This window comes from Chionomys nivalis, chromosome 11 (genome assembly GCF_950005125.1).
Source record: "Chionomys nivalis chromosome 11, mChiNiv1.1, whole genome shotgun sequence".
Classification (NCBI taxonomy): domain Eukaryota; kingdom Metazoa; phylum Chordata; class Mammalia; order Rodentia; family Cricetidae; genus Chionomys; species Chionomys nivalis.
In genome coordinates this window covers 9,298,494-9,321,637 of record NC_080096.1, presented here as the reverse complement: position 1 = coordinate 9,321,637, position 23,144 = coordinate 9,298,494, and the positions used below count along the sequence as shown (strand labels likewise).

The 23,144-nt window shown below is 38.1% G+C and overlaps 1 protein-coding gene across 2 annotated transcripts; it reads right to left on the bottom strand.

The window, feature by feature from the left end:
* Positions 1-2,777: 2,777 nt before the first annotated feature.
* Positions 2,778-21,367, bottom strand: LOC130884055 (vomeronasal type-2 receptor 116-like). 2 transcript variants are annotated; one of them, XM_057784980.1, is made up of 5 exons: positions 21,065-21,367; positions 19,988-20,785; positions 18,462-18,689; positions 11,441-11,564; positions 2,778-3,682 (listed from the first exon to the last, which is right to left on the bottom strand). In XM_057784980.1, the coding sequence occupies exons 1-5, from the start codon at positions 21,269-21,271 to the stop codon at positions 2,778-2,780; spliced, it is 2,262 nt and encodes a 753-aa protein (XP_057640963.1). In that variant the 5' UTR covers positions 21,272-21,367. The 2 variants fall into 2 exon arrangements, with proteins under 2 accessions (XP_057640963.1, XP_057640964.1); XM_057784981.1 differs by having other exon boundaries at positions 2,778-3,532.
* Positions 21,368-23,144: the final 1,777 nt, after the last annotated feature.

The following is a 23,144-nucleotide window of genomic DNA, read 5'->3' as shown; positions in this document are numbered from 1 at the left end:
GATGCATTCTGATGGTAATCTTAGCTCTGTTGTTCCTGTTCAAGTTGCTAAAGTTTTGACTTCCTGATACCTTTCACTTTGGGTTCTTTTCTAATTTTTGGCTTAATTTATATTTGTTGGTCTCAGAAATTAAATCTCTTTAATTTCCTTCCCATTTGTTTGTGTTTTCCTCAATTAGATTTGTAGGCAAATGGATAGAACTAGAAAAAAACATTCTGAGTGAGACAAACATGGTATTTGCTCACTGATACACTGATAGGTGATTATTAGGAGTAAGGAATAGGATAACCAACCTACAATCGACAGCACCAGAGAGTCTAAATGAAAAGGAAACCCAAAGAGGGTTCCATGAATTTCACTGAGACTAGAAAACCAAAAGATCTCCTGGGTAAACTGGGGGCTGGAAGTTAGGGGATGGAGGGATGGGAAGTGGAGAGAGTTGTTTGATTGGACTGGGTGTGTGAGGTAAGTTAGAGGCAGCCTGGAGGATGGGAGTGAGGAAAGAGATGTCTTGATAGAAGGGACCATTGTGGAGTTGGGGAAAACTCTGGTGCCAGGATAACCTTTAAGAATCCACAAAATGACCCCTAATAAGACTCCTAGAAATACTAGAGACTGTGCATGACCTGGCTATCTACTGTAATTAGAGACTATCCTAACTGCTTTCAGAGACACTATCCAGTAACTGATAGAAGCAGATGCAGAGGTCCACAGACAAGCACTGCATTGATCTTGAGAGTCCTACAGAAGAAAGGGAGAAGGGAATGGATTAGCTGAACCAGGTTAGTCATGATGGAAAAACCCACAGAGATAGCTACCCTGAGTTCAAGGAGGCTGATGGATGCTATACCAATAGTTACAGAGCCTGCATGTGTATGACCTTGGCCCTCTGCATACATGTGTGTGATATCGTCTATCTTGGCCTCTTATTAAAACTTCTAACAGTGAGAAAAGGACCTATTCCTGGTGCTTAGCTGGCTTTTCATAATCTCTTCTACATGCTGGATTACCTTTTCCTGCCTGACACTATGGGGTTAACTTATTGGTTAACTCTCACATCTTGATTAACCCATTTTTAATAATCTGTGTAGCCCCGTGAGGTGTTGGCTTACCAGGAAAGATCTTAACCTGAGTCTGTCTGGAGTGGGAGAATCACGGCGACTGTCTGACTCAGCTTCTTTCTCCCAGCATTTTGTTCTGTCTACTCCGCCTACCTGATTTTCTGTCCTATTAAAGGAACAAGACAGTCTCTTTATTTAGCCAATGAAATTAACACAAAACAGAAGACTCTCCCCCATCATTTCCCCTTTTTCTGTTTAAACAAAAAAGAAGGCTTTAACTTTAACATAGTAAAACTACATATAACAAAACAGTCATCAAGTAAGAATTACAGTTATAATATTTATATCTATTTTATCCTTTATCATAACTAAGGAAAACAATAACTATCTATATATTCTTTAACTCCATCAAAGACTCCAGAAGGATATAATATTACCTAAATAAACAAGAAGCAGCTTCATATTGATAAACAACAAATAACAGAATAGCTGAAATAATCATGAATGATAAAAGAACTTCTGGAAGTATCAGCATTCCTGATTTCAAGTTGTACTAAAATCCTACACTATTAATAACATGTTATTGGCATAAACAGAGACAAGTCAATCAGTGGGATTGAATTGAAATCCTAGATATAAATCCATACTGCTACAGGCAGTATGATACTGGTATAAACAGAGACAAATCAATCAAGTGGAATTCAATTGAAATCCTAGATATAAATTTATACAGCTATGGGCACCTATTTTGACAAGTCAGAAAAGCAGACTTGAAAAAAATATGGAATCTTCAACAAAAAGTGATGTCCCAATTGGATGTCTGCATATAGAAGAAAATAAATATATCCATACTGATCATCCTGTACAAAACTCAAGTCCAAATTTATCAAACTTTTCAATATAAAAAGAGATAGACTGAACATGGTAGGAGAGAAAGTGGGAAAGAGTCTCAAAATCATTGGACTGGTAGAAGAATTTCTAGAAAGAAAACATCAATAGTGTACATAATAGGACCAGCAATTCATAAATAGGGCTTCATCAAACTGAAAAGCTCCTCTAAGGCAACCTAAATAATGGGAAAATATTTTTAGCAAATCAACATCTGACAGAGGACTAATATCCAAAATGTATGGAATACTTAAGAGAATATATATCAAAAATCAAAGATTGTAATTTTAAATGGATCCCGAACTAACTGAATATTCTCAAAAGAAAAACTCAAATTTCTCAGAAACACTTAACAAAATGGCTTTTTTTGCCTTGTCTCACTGTATATTTTATCCCTGTAGAGTGATTGTTTCTTGGAGTCCTATACTTTTTTGAAGGGTAATAGAGATATAGTGAATTTGGGAAAAAGTATAGGGATGGAGGATGTGAGTCTTTAGTCTCAATACTCACTGGCTGTAAATTACACACATTCACTCAGACATCAATAGAAGGACTTGTAGTTTATTTTAAATCTGATTGTATACTAGAGGAAAAAACAGTCTTCCATGACACAGTAATATTCAATAGCTAGGTCTTATTAATTAAGTGGTTTAATGGAAGATTCCAAGAGATTATGTTCAGATAAGTAGTATGTATGTCAATTCTAGGCATCATCATTAGAAGAAACAGTAAAAGTCACTAGCTAATAGACACATCTTCCATTGTATCATAACAGGTTTTTTCCCCCCCAAAACTACAGCTTTCACTTTTAATTTAGGAAATGGTAGTTCAGGAAGATGTTTTCTCCTTTAACTTTTTAAGAGAATTTCTTTCTGGTCTTAACAAAATTATGTAGCACTTGGGGATAAAGATACACACCAGCAAGCCTGCACCAGAGGCCAAGATGGAGAAGACCTCCACAGCCACCATGACCTTGCCCTTGGTGCTATGGTAGGCAGGAAGAAAGGTGACCCAGACACTGCAGAACACCAGCATGCTGAATGTCAACAACTTGGCTTCATTGAATGTGTCAGGGAGATTCCTGGCCAAGAACGCCACAATGAAGCTTCCTAATGCAAGGGAGCCATGGTATCCTAAGACACAATGAAATGCAATCATTGAGCCCTTGCTACATACAATGATGATGTGGCCTTGTTCACTCTTGGCATCAATTTCAATAGATGGAGGAGAAACTCCCAGCCAAATTGCACAAAGAATAATTTGGATGAGGGTACAGATGACAATGATGAAGTTGGGTGCCCTAGAAATCAGGTAACACCTTATCCTTCTTCCAGGGGTTGTGACTTTGAAAGCCAGAAGGACAGTAACTGTTTTGGCCAACACAGTGGAAATAGCTACTGTGAATATCACTCCAAATGTGATTTGCTGCAGCATGCAGGTAGCTGCATTGGGATGGCCAATAAAGAACAGGGGACACAGGAAACAAAAGATGAGTGAGACAAGCAAGGTGTAGCTGAGATTCCGGTTATTGGCCTTCACAAGTGGAGTGTCATGGTGCTTCACGAAGATCCCAAGAACCACAGATGTGAATGCAGAGAAGCACAAGGCCACTAAGGTCAGAGCCATCCCCAAGGGGTCTTCATAGGTCAGAAAGCTCACAGTTTTGTCAATGCAATGGATGTGTTCTGCATTGGCATACTGATCCTCTGGACACTTTACACACTGATCCACATCTGATGGCAAAAACGTATGATTAGTGCAGCTTGAGCATTTCTTGACAGGACATTTCAATTATGAGTGTTGAAAAGGCACTGCATTCTCTACACTTGTGCTTAGGATATAGTTGAAAGATATTGTTGCATAGCAATGCTTTCATTTCACAATATTCATTTATTATCTTTTAGTGGAATGAAACCAAAAAATCACTACAATGTCTATTAAATGTGTGTTAATGATGCCATTTGTCATGCTATAAAGGAAGCACAGATAGTTTTAGTAGAAAGACAGGAGATAGAGGATTAGGGAGAAGGGAAGTAACAAAGGAGAATAGGAGTCAATATTTGGGCCAGGAAGACAAAACTTCTTCTGGATAGAGTAGAAACAGCCATAAGCTGTAGGAAAATGGCAATTTATAAAGATAAAAGGGTTACCCCATTTTAGGATGAAGGGTTAAATTAGATTATGAGGTTAATTAGGACACTCACAAGGGATTTTTGCTATCTTGACTTTACAATTTTTTTTATTATTTGTTTATTTTTTATTTTTTATTGAAAAAGAATTTTCCGCCTCCTCCCCGCCTCCCATTTCCCTCCCCCTCCTCCGGCCCCTCTCCTCCTCCCCCCACTCCTCTTCTCCTCCCTCTCCAGTCCCAGGAGCAGTCAGGGTTCCCTGCCCTGTGGAAAGTCCAAGGTCCTCCCCCCTCCATCCAGATCTAGGAAGGTGAACATCCAAACTGTCTAGGCTCCCACAAAGCCAGAACCTGAAGTAGGATCAAAACCCCGTGCCATTGTCCTTGGCCTCTCGTCAGCTCTCATTGTCAGCCATGTTCAGAGAGTCCGGTTTTATCCCATGCTTTTTCAGTCACAGTCCAGCTGGCCTTGGTGAGCTCCCAATAGATCGGCCCCACTGTCTCAGTGGGTGGGTGCACCCCTCGTGGTCCTGACTTCGTTGTACATGTTCTCCTCCTTCTGCTCCTCATTAGGACCTTGGGACCTCAGTCCGGTGCTCCAGTATGGGTCTCTGTCTCTATCTCCATCCATCGCTAGATGAAGGTTCTATGGTGATATGCAAAATATTCATCAATATGGCTATAGGATAGGTTCATTTCAGGTTCCCTATCCTCAGGTGCCCAAGGAACTAACTGGGGACATTGCCCTGGGTATCTGGTAGCCACTCCAAGTTCAAGTCTCTTGCCAACCCTTAGGTGGTTCCCTTAACTAAGATATGAGTTTCCCTGATCCCCTATCCAACCTTCCTATATCCCCAATCGTCCCGTTTCCCCAAGTTCCCCCCATTCTCTCCCTCACACTTCTCTCTCTCCATCTTCCCTTACCCCCATCCCACCCCACCCCCAAGATTCCAATTTTTTGCCCGGCAATTTTGTCTATTTCCCATAGCCAGGAGGATAACTATATGTTTTTCCTTGGGTTTGCCCTCTTGTTTAGCTTCTTTAGGACCACAAATTATACACTCAGTGGCCCCCTATCCATGGCTAGAAACCAATTATGAGTGAGTACATCCCATGTTCTTCTTTTTGGGTCTGGGTTACCTCACTCAGGATAGTATTTTCTATTTCCATCCATTTGCATGCAAAATTCGAGAAGTCATTGTTTTTTACCGCTGAGTAGTACTCTAATATGTATATATTCTACACTTTCTTCATCCATTCTTCCACTGAAGGACATCTAGGTTGCTTCCAGGTTCTGGCTATTACAAATAATGCTGCTATGAACATAGTTGAAAAATGCTTTTGTCATATGATAGGGCATCTCTTGGGTATATTCCCAAGAGTGGTGTTGCTGGGTCCAGGGGTAGGTTGATCCCAATTTTTCTGAGAAACCGCCACACTGATTTCCAAAGTGGTTGCACAAGTTTGCGGTCCCACCAGCAATGGATGAGGGTACCCCTTTCTCCACAACCTCTTCAGGAAAGGCTATCATTGGTGTTTTTGATTTTAGCCATTCTGACAGGTGTAAGATGATATCTCAAAGTTGTTTTGATTTGCATTTCTCTGATCACTAAGGAGGTTGAGCATGACCTTAAGTATCTTTTGGCCATTTGAACATCTTCTGTTGAGAATTCTCTGTTCAGTTCAGTGCCCCATTTTTTTAATTGGGTTAATTATCATTTTAACGTCTAGTTTCTTGAATTCTTTATATATTTTGGAGATCAGACCTTTGTCAGTTGCGGGATTGGTGAAGACCTTCTCCCAGTCAGTAGGCTGCCTTTTTGTCTTAATGACAGTGTCCTTTGCTTTACAGAAGCTTCTCAGTTTCAGGAGGTCCCACATGAACAAGGAAGTCAGGACCACGATGGGTGCACCCACCCACTGAGACAGTACGGCCGACCTATTGGGAGCTCACCAAGGCCAGCGGACTATGACTGAAAAAGCATGGGATAAAACCGGACTCTCTGAACATGGCGGACAATGAGAGCTTACGAGAGGCCAAGGACATTGGCACGGGGTTTTGATCCTACTTCATGTTCTGGCTTTGTGAGAGCCTAGACAGTTTGGATGTTCACCTTCCTAGACCTGGATGGAGGGGGGAGGACCTTGGACTTTCCACAGGGCAGGGAACCCTGACTGCTCTTGTGACTGGAGAGGGAGGAGAAGAGGAGTGAGGGGAGGGGGAGAGGGGCGGGAGGAGAGGGAGGGAAATGGGAGGCGGGGAGGAAGCGGAAAATTTTTTTTTCAATTAAAAAGAAAAAAGAACACATGCAACACCAAAATTAAACCAATATCATAAAGAAATAGAAACAGTCATTAAAAATCTCCCAACAACAACAACAACAACAACAAAAAACCACAGCACAGCCATATGGCTTCATTGCAGAATTCTATCAGAATTTCACAGAAGAGATAATACCAGTAGCTGCAAATGGACAGAAGGACCTCCCACACCATTAAGAAACTAGAGCTAATGGGCCAGGCAGTGATTTAATTAATACACTTTCTGTATGGTTATTTCAGGTTTAAACTAGCCAGGCTGCAGGATGAACAAGCTTCTCTTTGACTGGAACAACCAATACTCCTCAACTTGTTCTGAACAATTGAAACAGAAGGAATATGTGAATTTTTATTAGGCCACAGTTACCCTGATAGCCAAGCCAGAAAAAGATTCAACAAAGAAATAGAATTAGAGATTGAACACCTTCATGAACATTGCTGCAAAAATTCTCAATAAATTACTGGTGAAATGAATCTAAGAACGCATAAAAGAAATCATCCACTATGACTAAGTAAGTTTCATCCCAGAGATGCGGGGTTGGTTCATAGATTTTCATTTGTTGAAATCTGTCAATGTAATCCACCATAGAAACAGACTTGAAGAAAACACCCACATGATCATCACATTAGATTCCAGAAAAGTTTTTGATGAATTCCAACATCCCTTCATGATAACAGATCTGGAGAGATCAGGTGTAGACAGAAGTTTCTTCCTGCCCAGTCTCACAGCCATTCATTCCAAATATACACAGAGTCTTATATTAATTATAAACTGATGGTGTATTAGCTTATGTTTACTATCAACTAGCTCTTAAAACTTAAATTAACCCATAATACTCATCTATGTTTACCCATGCTTCTGAGTACCTTACTCAGTGGGGGCATTCTCATCTTCCTTCCTCTGTATCTGACTGGTGACTGCAAACTGAGCCTTCCGTATTCCCAGAATTCTCCTAGTCTGGTCACCCTACCTACACTTCCTGCCTGCTTGACTACTGGTCAATTAGTGTTTTAGTACATCAGTACAAGTGACAAATCTTTACAGGGTACAAGAGAATTATTCCAAGCAATCTGGGATACAAGGAACATACCCAAACATGATAAAGACAATAAAAGCAAGCTAGAAGTCAACAGTAAATTAAATAAAGAAAAACTCAAAGTAATTTCACTAAAAAAAAGAAACAAAACAAGTCTGTCCAGTCTTTCTACATCTCTTCAATATAATACTTGTTCTATCTAGAGCAATAAGACAACAAAAAGAGATCAAAGGGAGCTGGGCAGTGGTGGCACATTCTTTTAATCCAAGGACTCGGGAGGCAGAAGCACACAGATCTCTGTCAGTTCAAGGCCAGCCTGGTAAACAAGAGCTAGTTTCATGAAAGGCTCCAAAGCCACAAGAAACCGTGTCTCAAAAAATCAACAAAAAAAGAGATCAAAGAGATACAAATTGGAACAGAAGAAGTCAAATTTTTGCAGTTAACAGATGATACAATAGTATATATAAGTGACCACAAAAATGATACCATGGAACTCCTACATCTGATAAGACCTTAAGTAATGCGGCTGGATAGAAGATTAACTCAAAGAGATTAGTAGTCTTCATTTATACAAATGATAAATGGCAGAGAAATAAACCAGAGAAGCAACACTCTTTACAATAGACACAAATATTGTAAAGTATCTTGGGGTATCTCTAAACAAATGAACGATTTGTATGATAAGAATTTTAAGTCTTTGAAAGAAGATGTTGGATAAGACATCAGAAAAATAGAAGATCTCCCATGTTCATGGATTGGTAGGATTAATATAGTAAAAATTGAAGTCTTACCAATAGCCATCTATAGACTCAATTTACCTTCATCAAAATCTCAACAAAATTCTTTACAGATCTTGAAAGAACAATACTCAACTTCATATGGAAAAGCGAAAACCCGGTACAGCTGAAATAATCCTGTAAAGGCATTTCTGGAGGTATTACCATCCCTGATTTAAAGATCTACTATAGACCTATAGTAATAGCAGTTTGGTTTGGCATAAAAACAGAAACAGGGATAAATGGAATTCAATGAAAGACCCTGACATAAATCCATATACCTATAAACACCTGATTTTTGACAAAGAAGCCAAAATCATACAACATCAACAAAAGAGAAAGCATCATCAAAAAGTAATACTGGCAAAACTTGCACCGACAAGTAGAAGAATGCATATCTATTGCCCTGAACAAAACTCAAAGTCCAAGTCTATCAAAGACCTCTATATAAATCCAATTGTACTGAAGCTGATAGAAAGGAAAGTGGGAAGTAGCTTTGAACACATGGGCACAGGGGACCACTTCCTGAATATAACCCTAGCAGCACAAACATTGAGATCAACAATTAATAAGTGGAACCTCTGAAAACAGAAAAGTTTCTGTAAGTAAAGGACACTGTCAGTAAGAAAAATGGCAGTGTACAGAGACCAGGTGAAGATAGGGAGGAGGGATTATATGAGTAAGGGGAGTGCTGTGGGACAATGATCTGTACCCTGTCAATTATATTTTAAATAAACGCTGATTGGCCAGTAGCCAGGCAGGAAGTATAGGTGGGGTGCAGAAAGTTGAGACATGGCAATGAGAATTCAGGGAAGAAAGAAGTCTCAGTCTGGAATTGTGGCCTAGTTGCAGAGCAAGAAAGATGTGACTGTCTTGCCAAAAAAAGGCACTAAGCCACATGGCTAACATAGACAGAATAATGGGTTAATATAAGTTATAAGAATTAGTTAATAAGAAGAGCCTAAGATACTCTTAGGGCCAATCAGTTTATAAATAATAATGACTTCTGTGATGGGAATTAATGACATAGGGAACTGGGCAAAACAGAAACCCCAGTCAACAGGGGAGAGTGAAGATCATGACAGGGAAACCCACAGAAATAGCTGACCTGAGCTCAAGAGAGCTCATAGAATCTGTACCAACACCTAGGGAACTGATATAAGACTCTTTAGGCCTTCTGCATGTGTCCAACAGTTGTGTAGGATTGTCTGTCTGTTTATGGGATTCCTAGCAGTGGAACCAGGATTTACTCATGGCACATGAACTAGCCTTTTGGAATATATTCCCTGTGGTGGGATGGATTATCCAACATGCATGCAAACGTGGGAGCTTAGTCCTGCCTTAACTTGGCATACCATGCTTTGTTGGCTCCCATGGAAGGCCTTATTCTTTCTGAATGGAGACAGGAGTGGATATGGGGGAAAGAAGGGATTGAAAAGAGAGGAGGAAGGAGAAACTCTTGTTGGTGTATGAAATAAATAAATGCAAAAACACCCACAATCCTATGAGCTTACTTAAAACAAACTAGCAAACAAGTAGCAATGAAAACAAATGTAGAAAAGGAGCAGTAACTCTATCACTGAGGGTAGAATCCTCTCTACATATTTAGCAATGATAAGCCCTACATCTTGATGCCATCAATTTGTGGACAAGCTCTTTCCATCTTTCTTTTCTGTGAGATACATATGCAGAGTGTACTCAAGTGGGAAATAGATACAGATTTAGAACCATGAGGACAATAACAGAAAAACTTTTAAGTAAGAGTGATAGTACAGTCAATGCCTTTTATTCTTATAAATTTTTCCATTTAAAGCCATTTCATTAGATGCTGTTCATTACTTTGGTGTATGTTGTATGTGTGAGTGCATAGAGGTCAGATGGTGTGAGAGGTCCTTCTGTTTATGTGTTGCTTTTATTGGATAATGAATGAAGAACTATTAAGGCCTGCTTAGGGAATAGAGGTAGGCAGGGAAAATGAGGCAGAATGCTGGGAGAAAGGAGGTAGAAGGAGAGAGAAGTGATGGAGCTGCTGCCAGGGACAGATGCTTGAAAACTTTATCCAGTAAGCAACAGTCATGTGACAATATACATATTAATAGAAATGGGTTAAATTAATATATCAGAGACAGCCAACAAGAAACTAAACATAATAGGCCAAGCATTAATTTAATGAATACAGTTTCTGTGTGATTATTTTGAGTCTTGGCAGTTGGGATGAACATGCAGCCTCCCCAACAGTCAGAAGACAATTTCTAGGAATTCGTTACCTCTATTTGTTACATGGGTGCTGTGGGTGAACTCATTATTAGCTGTAGTAGCAAGGGAATTAATTACTTTGCCATACTATTGACCATTAATATGCTTTAAAGACATTTATTTTATTACATGAAGTAAAAACTAATAGAGAAAAACATTATGTCTGGAATCTGTATATAGCAACCATAAAGAAATAATCATTTTACTAATAAGAATGTGTAGGTGACAACACCATTGTGATAATTGTGACTAAGTCACATTCATAGAAAACTGTTTTAATATTATATTTGTGACTTTATTAAGTGGATGCTGTACATAAAAATATTGAATGCAAGATTCCTCCTATGTTCTATATAATGTGTCAGTATATTTCCCTAGAGTTCAAATCATATTCATCCTTTGAAAAGAGGGTCTCTGAATATTGTATAAAGTCTTCTGTCTCATATTTAACTGTTTCTGATTTAACTGTACAAGTAATTATTCCTGTTTTCATTAACCATACAGAGAACTTACAATTGGTTCCTAACACCCACATAACAGAGTTCTGTAATGAGAGTCTGTTAGAAGGACCTCCCACATCAGAGTTCAGTGGATCTGATGCCCTATTCTGATCCTCATTTATTCTTATAAGTTCATGGTGAATATAAATGTCTGTAGGGACACATACACACATGCAGTTACATTAAACAATCACTAGAAAAACCTTATTTAGAATTCTCTCACACTGCAGTTTGATGATCAAAACTGTTTCTTTGAGAAACTGACATATAGCAAAAATTTTCAGTGAGTCAAAGATGTATGTCATAACAAACAGTGTGACTTAAAGGGACATTGATGTTGATCACATTCCAACAAATCTAACTTAGGAATGTGATATATTCGATCTGTACAGCAGATTTTAGACCCTTTGATCATCCGTGTCTATGTTAGAGAGGATGATCAATGTGAAGGTTTATCTTGGCAGCAAATACTCACTTGTGTCATTAGAAATTTCATTTTCTGGGCAAGGACTGCAATCAAAACAGCAGGCTGCCATTCCCTCCTGCCTGAACTTTCTGAATCCAGGACCACAATCAGCACTGCACACAGAGGGCCGCATCTGAGGAAAATTAGACACATGCTGATATCAGGACTCTTGCCTACTCAGTCCATAACTACTTTAAATTACCTTAATAAAATATCAATAAGTTTATTTTATATACACCAAAGAGTGACCATATTTCACTTAGCATATTATAGAATGCCAATTTATGTAAAGGTGTAGAAACAATTTAATATAATGTAATAGGAGCAGCGGGCTGCATTCCTTCCACCCCGGCTCCTGGCCGCCTGGCTAGTTTATGCCCTGAAATAATTAAACGGAAACTGTATTCCTTTTTTTTAAAATTTTTTTTTATTTTTTTTAAAGTTTTTTTTAATATTTATTTATTTATTATGTATACAATATTCTGTCTGTGTGTATGTCTGCAAGCCAGAAGAGGGCACCAGACCTCAATCCAGATGGTTGTAAGCCACCATGTGGTTGCCGGGAATTGAACTCAGGACCTTTGGAAGAGCAGGCAATGCTCTTAACCACTGAGCCATCTCTCCAGCCCGGAAACTGTATTCTTTTACACACTGCTTGGCCCATTAACTCTAGCCACTTACTGGCTAATTCTCACATCTTGATTAACCCATTTCTAATAATCTGTGTAGCACCATGAGGTGGCTGACCAGGAAGGATCTTAATGTGTGTCTATCTTGGAGAGGAGAGCAATAGCGTCTGACTAAATTCCCTTCTTCCCAGCATTCTATTCTGTCTACTCCACCCACATATGTTCTGACCTATCAGGCCAAGCAGTTTCTTTATTCATTAACCAATGAAAGGAACAGATAGATAGAAGACCCACCTCTATCAATATAAAATTGATAGCGTCACATTGCTGGAAATTTAGAAGAATGAGTTATTTACTCTGGACAAATAAACATGACAGAGCATGCAAACAGTTTTTTTTTTCTACTTAATTTTTGCAAGTTAACACAAAGTACATTAAAAAGTTAGAGGGAACCTTAACCAAAATTTTTTTTCCATTGGATTAACCTGTCATCATAACTGGAAAACATTTTATTCATTGGTATTTGGTGTAGGAGTGCCCAGCAACATTTGATGTGGGCAGTGCTGTCCCCTAGGCAGGTTGTATGAGAAATCAAGCAGAAGAAGCCAGTAAGCAATGTTCCTTCAGGATCTGTACTTTAGTTGCAGTCTTCAGATTCCTGCCTTGTCTTCCCTCAACAATAACCCATGAGTCAAACCAACCTCCCCTTCTCACTTTGCTTATGGTCTGTGTAATCACAGCAATAGGATTGTAAGCTAGGACTAATGGAGAAATCTAAAACAGGGAAATACTCCTCAAATTTGAGATAGCACACATGAACCTCACTAGTACAGCCCTGCAAAGCATGACAGAGTGTAAAAAGACAGATAAGTATGCAGATCCTGGTGCATTTCTAGTGATGAAGTGCTGAGCTCATGTGCACTGAGTGTTTCCTGAGAATAAAGTGCTTGACAAAGTCTGTAGGTGCTGAAGAACCTGGATAAAAGTTAAAAAACTTAAGGTTAATTGAAAGATTTCTTAAAGTTTAAAATAAAATATATTTATATCATCAAAAGTAGTGTTAGGGGTATAAATGCTGCTTTGAAAAACTACTAATATTGCAGGCTCACATTGCATCCTCTGTTCAGTCTTGACTTCAGTCTTGAAATTGCAGTGTTTCCTATGCACAGGCTCTTTCATATTCTCCACAATATGGTTAGGAACAAATCTTCCTTTGTTTTCTGCCTCCTTGAAAGCGGGTTTCAAAGTGTACTGGTGGTAGACCTCCCTCACTCCTTCTATAGACTAGGCTGACTTAGATCCCACAAGGATATGCCTCGTCTGCTTCCTTAATGCTGGGGTTAAACATGTATGCTACCAGTGGACACATTTCTTCCCTTCTTTTCTGATTTTATGGTTGTAATTTCCTTTTATACTTCTTAAGTTATTAAGGACTATTTTGAATAAGAGTGGAGAGCATGTATATATATATACCTGTCCACTGTGCACCTTTGGCCCATGTATTTTGAAGTGTGGTCTCTATATGCAACCCTAGCTCTCTTGGACTTGCTATGTAGGCCAGACTTGCCATAAGAAGACAGGACTTTGACTGTCTCTGCCTCCCAAGAGTTTGGATTAAGATATGTACCTCAACATACAACTGGCCTCACTTAGGATTTTAATGGAAATTCTTGAGTGTCTCTTCAGGTAGGACAATGTTGTTGAATGGTTTACCATAGAAAACATTTTAACTCAGCAGTAAAAAACAATGACTACCTGAATTTTGCAGGCAAATGGACGGAAATAGAAAACACTATCCTGAGTGAGGTTAGCCAGACCCAAAAAGAGGAACATGGGATGTACTCAGTCATATTTGGTTTCTAGCCATGAATAGGGGACGTTGAGCCTATTATGCGTGGTCCTAGAGAAGCTAATTAAGAAGGTGAACCCAAAGAAAAACATTTAGGCGATGAAAGGAGACAGAGACAAAGACCCACATTGGAGCACCGGACTGAAATCTCAAGGTCCAAATCATGAGCAGGAGACAGAGCACGAGCAAGGAACTTAGGACCGCGAGGGGTGCACCCACACACTGAGACAATGGGGATGTTCTATCAGGAAATCACCAAGGCCAGCTGACCAGGGTCTGAAAAAACATGGGATAAAACCGGACTTGCTGAACATAATGGACAAAGAGGACTACTGAGAACTCAAGAACAATGGCAATGGGTTTTTGATCCTACTGCACGTACTGGCTTTGTGGGAGCCTAGGCAGTTTGGATGCTCACCTTACTAGACCTGGATGGAGGTGGGTGGTCCTTGGACTTCCCACAGGGCAGGGAACCCGGATTACTCTTAGGGATGATGAGGAAGGGGGACTTGATGGGGGAGGGGGAGGGAAATGGGAGGTGGTGGTGGGGAGAAGGCAGAAATCTTTAATAAATAAATAAACAAAAAAAGAAAGTAAAAAAAAAAGAAAACATTTTAAAAGTGATCAGGCTGGAAAATATTAATTAATTAAAAGAAAACTTGATTTAGTCAAGATGTGAACTTTCTTTTGTGTATTTTTTTAATTTTAACTCTGAATGAATGTTGAAATTGTTATGCATACCTTCTTGCACATATTTGGATGATCCTCTAGTTCTATCCATGAGTCTATTTATGTGCCACATTTACTTAACTGATCTCCATATGTTGAACCAAACTTGCTTCTCTGGAATGCAGTCATCTTTACCAGAGGTGCAGATATTTCTCTTGTGCTGTTGATGTTATGTTTTTATGTTTTGTTTGGTTGTTTTTTATGCAGATTGATGTTGAATATTTATTTAGTGGGTTATGGAAGGGAAAAGGAAAGGGGGGGAAATAGGAGAGAGAGAGGCAGACAGGGTGGAAGAAGTGGGCAGAAGAGAGACAGAAGCTGCCTCTTTGGGAGAGAGATGGAAAGGCATGTTGTTTTCTTACTCAGGTTTAGTTGATAATTTTTACATCCATGTCCATCAAAATGTTTAGTCTCTAATTTTCTTTATTATGTTACATTTCCTCAAAATTCTTCCCCCTGCCCCATTTTTATAGAAGTAGTCTCTTCATGTTTGTAAATGAAGTTTGATTTTGGAAGCAAAAACGACTGCTGGTTTTACAGCCAATCTTGATGTTTGTGTATTTTGACTAGAGAATGCGAAAATTAACATTAAATTGTTATTGAGAATTATTTGCTAATTATTATTGCTCATTGTTGTTTTCCAATATTTGATACTTTTGATAGTTGTTTATCTGTCTGGTGTTCTAGCCCTATCATTATATATTTTGACCACTTGTATTTATCTTATTTTTCCAGTTGTAAGAGTTTGTCAGGTGTCTTCCATAATAGTGTTAGAATGGTTTTGAATTCCTATAATTTATTTTCATCATTGCATTTTGTTCTGTCTCTGTATTAGTTAGGATTCTTAGGAGTAAAAATCTTACACAACAAAACTATCTCTGTTTTTCTTTCTATATCTGGTTCTCTCCTCTATGTATATACATATGTAATTTATTAGAATGTCTTGTGATCTAGCAAAGCCATGATTCCTGAATATGAATGGAAAGTTCAAGAATCCAACAATTCTCAGTCCATGAGGCTGAATTTCTCAGCTGATCTCCATTATACACTGGAATCCCAAAGAAATAGCCTTAATGCCAGTGAAATAATGACCTTGAGAACAAGCACACAAAGAGCAAAGGTTTTCTTTTTCTGTGTCCTTATATGTGTTTCCAGCAAACGGTGTATCCCAGATAAGAGGTGGATTTTCTAAGATGAAATGATTTGGTTAAAGTTGTGTCTTCCCAACTTAAAATCCAGATAAAAGACATGTCTTTCCACACTTAAAACATCTCAATTAATAGCAAGTCTTCTATTTCTCAATCTCTCTCACTCTCTCTCTTCCTTTCTCTGTGTCTTTTTTAACCTGTTGGCCTTCCTGTCTGTTTATCTTACTTCTTTTTTTCTTTATTTTTTGTTTTGCTTTTATCAACAAGTTTTATAATTACCCTGGCTGTCCTGGAACTCACTGTGTAGACCAGGTTGTCTTCCAACTCAGCGATTCCCCTGCCTCTGTCTCAAGAGTTCTGTGATTAAAGGCATACACCACCACTCCTCTTTGTAAGGTGTCTTTTCCTATCTCAAACATATGGATGGATAAGAAGTGGATCATCCCACTTCACAATAAGCAAAAATCCCTTTCAGTTTTGCTCTGCATATTTAGGTTTCATTAAATTCTAAATACTGTCAACTCATTACCCAGGAAGAGCCATCACAGTCTACTTCATTTATAAAAGATAACTTTGTTGAGTATAGTAACTGGGGTTGGCAGTTATGAATCTAACTGCTTCAACTGTATCACTGATACTGTCCTATTTTAAGAGAGATCATGAAGGAATCTACTGTAATCCATGTGTGGAAATTCTATGAAATGGACTTCTTTCCTGAAGTCTTCAACTTCTTTTCTTTGTCCTGTATTTTTTGAATTAAAAGTAAAACATGTCAGACGAAGGTTCTCTTCTAATATTATGTGTTTGGTATTTAAATGCCTCCTATTTCTAGATATCCACATGTCCCACTGTATTCTGGAAAATCACTTTTACATTTTATAGGATATACTGTTGATGCTTATGGTGTGTCCTTCTTCTCTTCTGGATAGAGTTTAAAAATTGAAGTCTTGAATTTTATCCTCTTGGTCTCACACATCTTTTACTTTTTCTTCTTTTTATCTTCATCATTGTTTCAGATCTATTTTCAGCCTGGTCTTCAAGACTTGCCACTCTGTCTTCATCTTGTACTATTCTGTTAGTGAGAGTTTCTCTGATTTTTTTAGGGATTTAATTTGTCTTTTCTTTACATATTTTAGTTTGAATTTTTTGACTATTTTGTGCCTCTTGGTATGTATCTGTCACACACTTACACAGTTCCGTATTGTGCTCAAGTTTTTGTGAACTCATTGCATTGTTCTGGAGGTGGTTTGGCTTTTAATGTCAGCTTTGAATTCTTTGTTCGGTACATTACTGAACACACTCTTGTTTAAACCTCTGACTCTAATGTTTGGAGTTTTATTGCTTGGATGTCTTCATATTTTTCCTCATTTGTATGTGCATTAAAATTAGCATAACTAGTTGATTTGTTCATAATCTTCTCTATTCCTCCAGTAGATGCTTTCATAATGCTCAACTGAGGGTTGCTTACAGCACATGTGAAATTTCATTGCTGTTCTCTGAATGGACATGTAGTTCAGTAGTTAAACCTTCAGATCAAATGTCCTTTTCCCTGAGAATGACTCCTCATTACTCTGAGAAAGGATATTAACTGTAGATTTCAAACCACCTGGGTTACCTGAGGTACAACTTCAGAAGAAGCTTGAAGTCTCTCTTGAAGTTAACTCCTTTAAAATTCCAACCACTTTGTAGTTTGGAAGTTTGAATTAGAGACTTTTAAATAACCTCCATGAGAATTCTTATCGATAACATACATAAAACCCATAGTGGAATATATCATTTATAAATTTTCAAAAGCAAATTTCTTTACTACCAATGCCTCCACCCAAAGATAAAAGGAAACTAGAAACACACTTGTTTGTTTTAGGTGAACTATGAAAGAATTCATGGAATCAAGAAATGTTCCTCTAGTGAGAAATTTCTTTTACAGTATAAGCTTCAGGGTTAGAGAAATGGCTCAGCTGTCAATAATAATTGCTCTTCATGAACAGATGCAAGATTCATTTGTAGTTCACCCTGTGTGGAACCAAGTTGTCTCCAGTTTCCTGGAAATCTGAATCATTGTTCTGACATGCATATGCCCCACACATTCCAGTACAGAAAAATGCTGAAAAACACTCGTACCAACAGAAAAGAATAAGAAAAAACAAGGTTACAACTCATAAGGTTTCTAAATGGGTCAAAAAATGTTATGTCAATATATTGGCAATTTAAAACCTGTCAGCAAAAATGCTTAAAGCAAATTGTATAATAAAAATGAATGATTTGCATATGTTTATTTTCTCCTCCCTTACAGCAGGCCACAGTCTTTCAGCATCTGTGTCAGAAGTGCAGCAGAAAGGGAAAAATCACTGTGTAGTGTTCAGAATGGGACCAACAGAATATTTCTCAATTGAAGGAAATAAGATTAAATAGTGGTAACCACCAGTTTTCAATTTATAATAAAAGCTAGAAACATGTTCTGGCATGATAAAAATCACAGTATGCATGTATGAATCCTGGAACCATTCATACAATGTCACGTCAAAAAACTGAAAAGAAGAAACATTTTGTAGGAGGCTAGAAAATGGCTCCTAATGTGACAACCTACTGTTACTAAGTTACATGGAAACACAAGTGGACCCACGTGACAGTGTTACTGCTGTGCAATGTGAATCAGCACATCAGGTCAGACCTACCTGTCTACTTCCTGTGGCCCACTCTAGAATGTCTTCAGATATTTGGAGCTGTTGACCATGTGGAAAATGTGGGCTAAACATTCCTATCTTCACCCTCAGTCCAAGACCATTTGGGAAATTCCAAATCTGGAAAATGTCATACTCTGGCTGCAGTTTTTCTTTCTGGTTCATATTCACTCTGTCCCCAACTGGATTAGTGAAGTGGGTCTTCCTAAGTAAGGAGTTCAGCTGAAAGACAGGCAGCATTCTTTAGTAAGTGTGCCCTTCCTTGAAGTCAGAAAATACATTCTTATTTCATCTTAAATGCAACTTTATTGAATGTGCCCATGTGAGAAACCCCCTTGAGAGCAAGTAGATAAATGGAAATATAATAATGGTCCTAGAATTTTATTTTTTTCAGGGGAAATACCAAACATAAGCACAGACAAACATGAAGACACCAATGGTAAGTATTAAATATTCATAAACACATACAAAAAGACTCATATTCATATATAAACACATACATAATACAGGCACATACTGTTTACACATACATACACCTGAACCCAAGAAAGGATATGAATATACAGAAACACAGAGACAGACTTATGCACTCACACACAGAGAAAGAGAAACCAACAAAAACATACACAGGCCCACACACATGTTCACAAACTTATGCATGAATATGCACAAGGAGACATACAGAGATATAAACAGTCATGGAGGGAGACATTGACAGAGACAAATTTATCCTCAAATGCAAAGACAGACAGATACACATACAGAGGAACAGAAACACAGATATACATATGTACAACACATTCACCAAAACACGCCCATACCCAGTAAAACAAATAGCATAAGTCCAAGCACAACCACAAAAACAGACAAATCACACACATGGACACTTGTAGACACATGCACTAAAAAATACACATAGGGAGAGACACACAGAAACACACCCATAGAGAAAGACATTGACACAAGACCAATTTATTCTTACTTATACAGACAGGGAGATGTGCAGATAGCTAGAAACACATATTTAACATCCAAACAACATAACCAGAAGAACAGAGAAACCCACAATCATCCACCCATACACTGTAAGAACCGTCCATTCACACACACGTGAGTTTTCCAGAGCCCAGAGTTGAGGCAGAATCAGTTTAGAACACCTGTGCAAATGATCCCCTACACTGATTACCACATATCTGACAATTAAGGAACAAAATCTCATCATTTTATCATGGAGATAATTAGTGAAGAAGACTCCTATGTTTCCAGTATTACTGCAGGGGTGAAGATAGTCAGGTGCTCTATAACAGAATCACTGATTATCATTGAAAAATTGTGTCTCCCACCCCACAACGTTTGCATCTGAGATTTACCAAACCTCTAAATTTACTTCTTCAAGAGGAAAAATGTTCAAAAATCTTTCTATTTGGGGAAATATATCCTAACCCACTAGAATGGGACAGTTGAGACTCTAATAAAGACTGATATAGAAAACACTGAGTATCATCAAATAGAATTATCACCTTCAAACAGTTAGACCGGTGTTCTTCCTGATTGCCCATTGGCTGAAGAAGTGCCTCATGGTAGACATGGGCCATAGTATACACAGCATTGTATATGTCATAGCTGTCATCACTAAAAGCCATGTCGAATGTCTGTGCAATCATCCATTCCAATGAGCTGTTGGATGAGCAGTTCCTCAGTGTCTTACACATAGAAGCCGAGACTCCACAATTAAAGTTCATCCATTCCAGCCCTGCCAGGTATTCATCTGAGTATTTGAGAGGGTTCTTTGACTGGATAAAATTTTTAAAACCAGAAATCTCAGCATGGTGGTGTGCAAATGCCAGAGTCCCATGGAACCATTCGGGCAAGGAGTCACTCTTACTTGTAGTGACATCGAACTGTGAGGTGGTGACCCAGATTCTCTGTAAACCTCGAGATGTCCACATTCTAAAGCTGACAGATAGAGTACTATCTGTTTCACCATAAATGATAACAACATTTGATGATGACGTCAAGATTTGGTTATAATACACTTCAGCTCTTAACTTGTACAAATGAATGTTGAGAGGAATCATGTTTACAAAGGCAAAGCAGAGTATACTTTTTTCCATCTCTGTTCTCAAATATGAGAAAAATTGGATACCCTGATCATTGTCTGAGATGGTCAGCCCAATCCAGTTCCAGCTGAAGTAAAATATGAGGGAGACCATGGCCATGGGTAGAGATGTGTTCTCAGGGGCCATTTGATACAGAAAAGGAAATTGGTCATGATCACTCAGGATAGGATGGAAGGGTCCAAAGGTAAGCTGAAGGACCTAAGAAATGGAGCAGCATGAGGTAGCATGCACTCTTAAGGACTTGTTCAACACACTTTTCTGCCAAGAGTTCTAAAACACCCTCTTTCTGTTACATTTTTCTCTCATCTAAACTTTAAAATGTAAATACAGAAGTCCCCTAAAGTCTCTGAATAGTAACCATGGACTACACACTTTGAAATAAGTGTAGGCTGGTCTCCTCATACTTTTCTTAGTACCTTAGAATGGAACCAATGGAGACAGGGTTTCTTGCAAACCCACAACCACACAAAATCTCACCTGCGGAGGAATGTTGCTGTCCATGACTTTCGCAAATATAGAAGATACTACCCAGTTTGGTCCTGTAACCACAACTATACATGACTTCGATTTTATACAGTTATAATTAGGAGTAATATCATGTAAGTTGGTAGAATGTTCAAGGCACCTGTGTAATTGTGGCACAATCTTACACGAACTTGAAATAATTTCAAAATGGAAAGACATATTTGGTAAAAGATCAGGGTCCCTGTTGACTTCATCCAAGGAAAAAATGAAGGCCAATTCAAACTGATAGTTTTCCTTTGGTGTTCTGTAAAATGATACAGTGTTTAATAGGACAAAGACCTACAGAAAATCATGCGCAATGAATACAAGGAGTATCTGTTACTGAATGGTATTCCCAACCACCCCCAATGTTTGAAATGAATCTTCTGTGTTGTGATGTTCAGATGACATAAGAAGCTTGAAGCTTGAAAAAACTTTAAAATTTCATGAGAGTGCATCTCCAATAAAGAAGATGCGCCATGATCATCTTTTACAGAGAACCTGGTCCACCTCTGGTTTTTGAGTATAGAAAAGGCCACAGGCTTTGACCAAAGAGTAAACATGGTCATGATTTCATTCTTAAATTATTGAACAATAAAAACGCATGTGATGTGTGAACCATTGAATTTACTGTATTGACTGTGAAATTAACTGAATTGGCTAAGGCAGTCAAAATGTCTGATGAGTGTAAAATAGTAGGGATAAATTTGACTCTTCTACTTACAATTATTAATAATCAGTGGACAATATACTTAACATATCCCATTCTATTCATCTTCATCTTTTTCTTTTAGTTTCTTGTTTATCTTTTTCAGGGATAAAATCTTTTTAAGATATATTTTTAAATGTATTCAAATGTCAGAGTTGTATTTGTAAAGATGTATGTCTGTATGCATCTGTGTGTATGGACAGTATTAATGCACATTTAGGCCATAAATAAGGAATGGATTCCATGGTTTTGAATGATCCTTTGTTGTAGACTAGACTCGCCTCAAAGGCATGGGGCTATACCTGCTCCAGGTCCTGAGTGATGAAATTAAGGGCATGTACTTCTTCCCCAATATTGTTCACCTATTTTATGTTTACACCACTATGCCATATATTCAGTCTGGGTGTTTCAGACCCACATAAATTTTCCTCTGGAAAATATCTTCCCAGATATCTTTCCAGTTACACTAAAATTGGCATCCTACTGGGATTTGTATATGCCAGTATTAATGTTTGCAAAATAGAAGACCTTAGTTGTAAAGTGTATGGAAAATATTCATGGAGTTCCAAGTAGTCAGTTGGAAGAGAATGATATCAATTTGTGTTGCTATGTATGAGAAAAATAATAATTTCTCATTTCTCCTAACTCACTGCTTATCATCTGCCCATTAAATATCAAACATGCATTTTCATTTTGAATAATTCATTCTGAGGTAAATACAATCACTTCACCACTTAGAAATTGTACCACCGTGTTGTTTTTATGTATGAAAATAGGTATTTATCTATATATTTTTAAAATGAAAAATTTAGAATATTCTTTATTACCACACAGAAAATATAATATTGAAAATTTCAGTAACTTGCAACAGGAATCTGAGATTAGAACTTGTGAAACTCAAACTATGTCCTGTAAACTAAGTATTAAGAAACATCTATGATTTGAGTCACTGAAGTGGTCTAGTGGATTGAAGTTCTGTGTTTGAAAACAGCTGTTAACAATTGATAAAATCAAAATATGTATATTTCAAAAGTTGGTAAAATGGGCAGAAATAATTAATGAAAGGACTTGCAGAAAAACAAGAGATGTCAGTGTGATATGAGGGTCAGAGAATAAACAATTTAGACATGGAAAGAAAGGACACATGCCTCTTATATAAGGACAGAGGTGAACCTGGTAGGTACCTCCTCTATCCCTGTTATCAGGTAGTAACAACTATCAAATGCCACAGCTGTCACTAAAGCAAGTGACAGCAGAAGTGAGCAGTCACCACTATTAGTGACAGCTTCACTTTTCAAAGAATGCAAACCTATCATTTACATTCTATCCATTCCTTCTTTACGC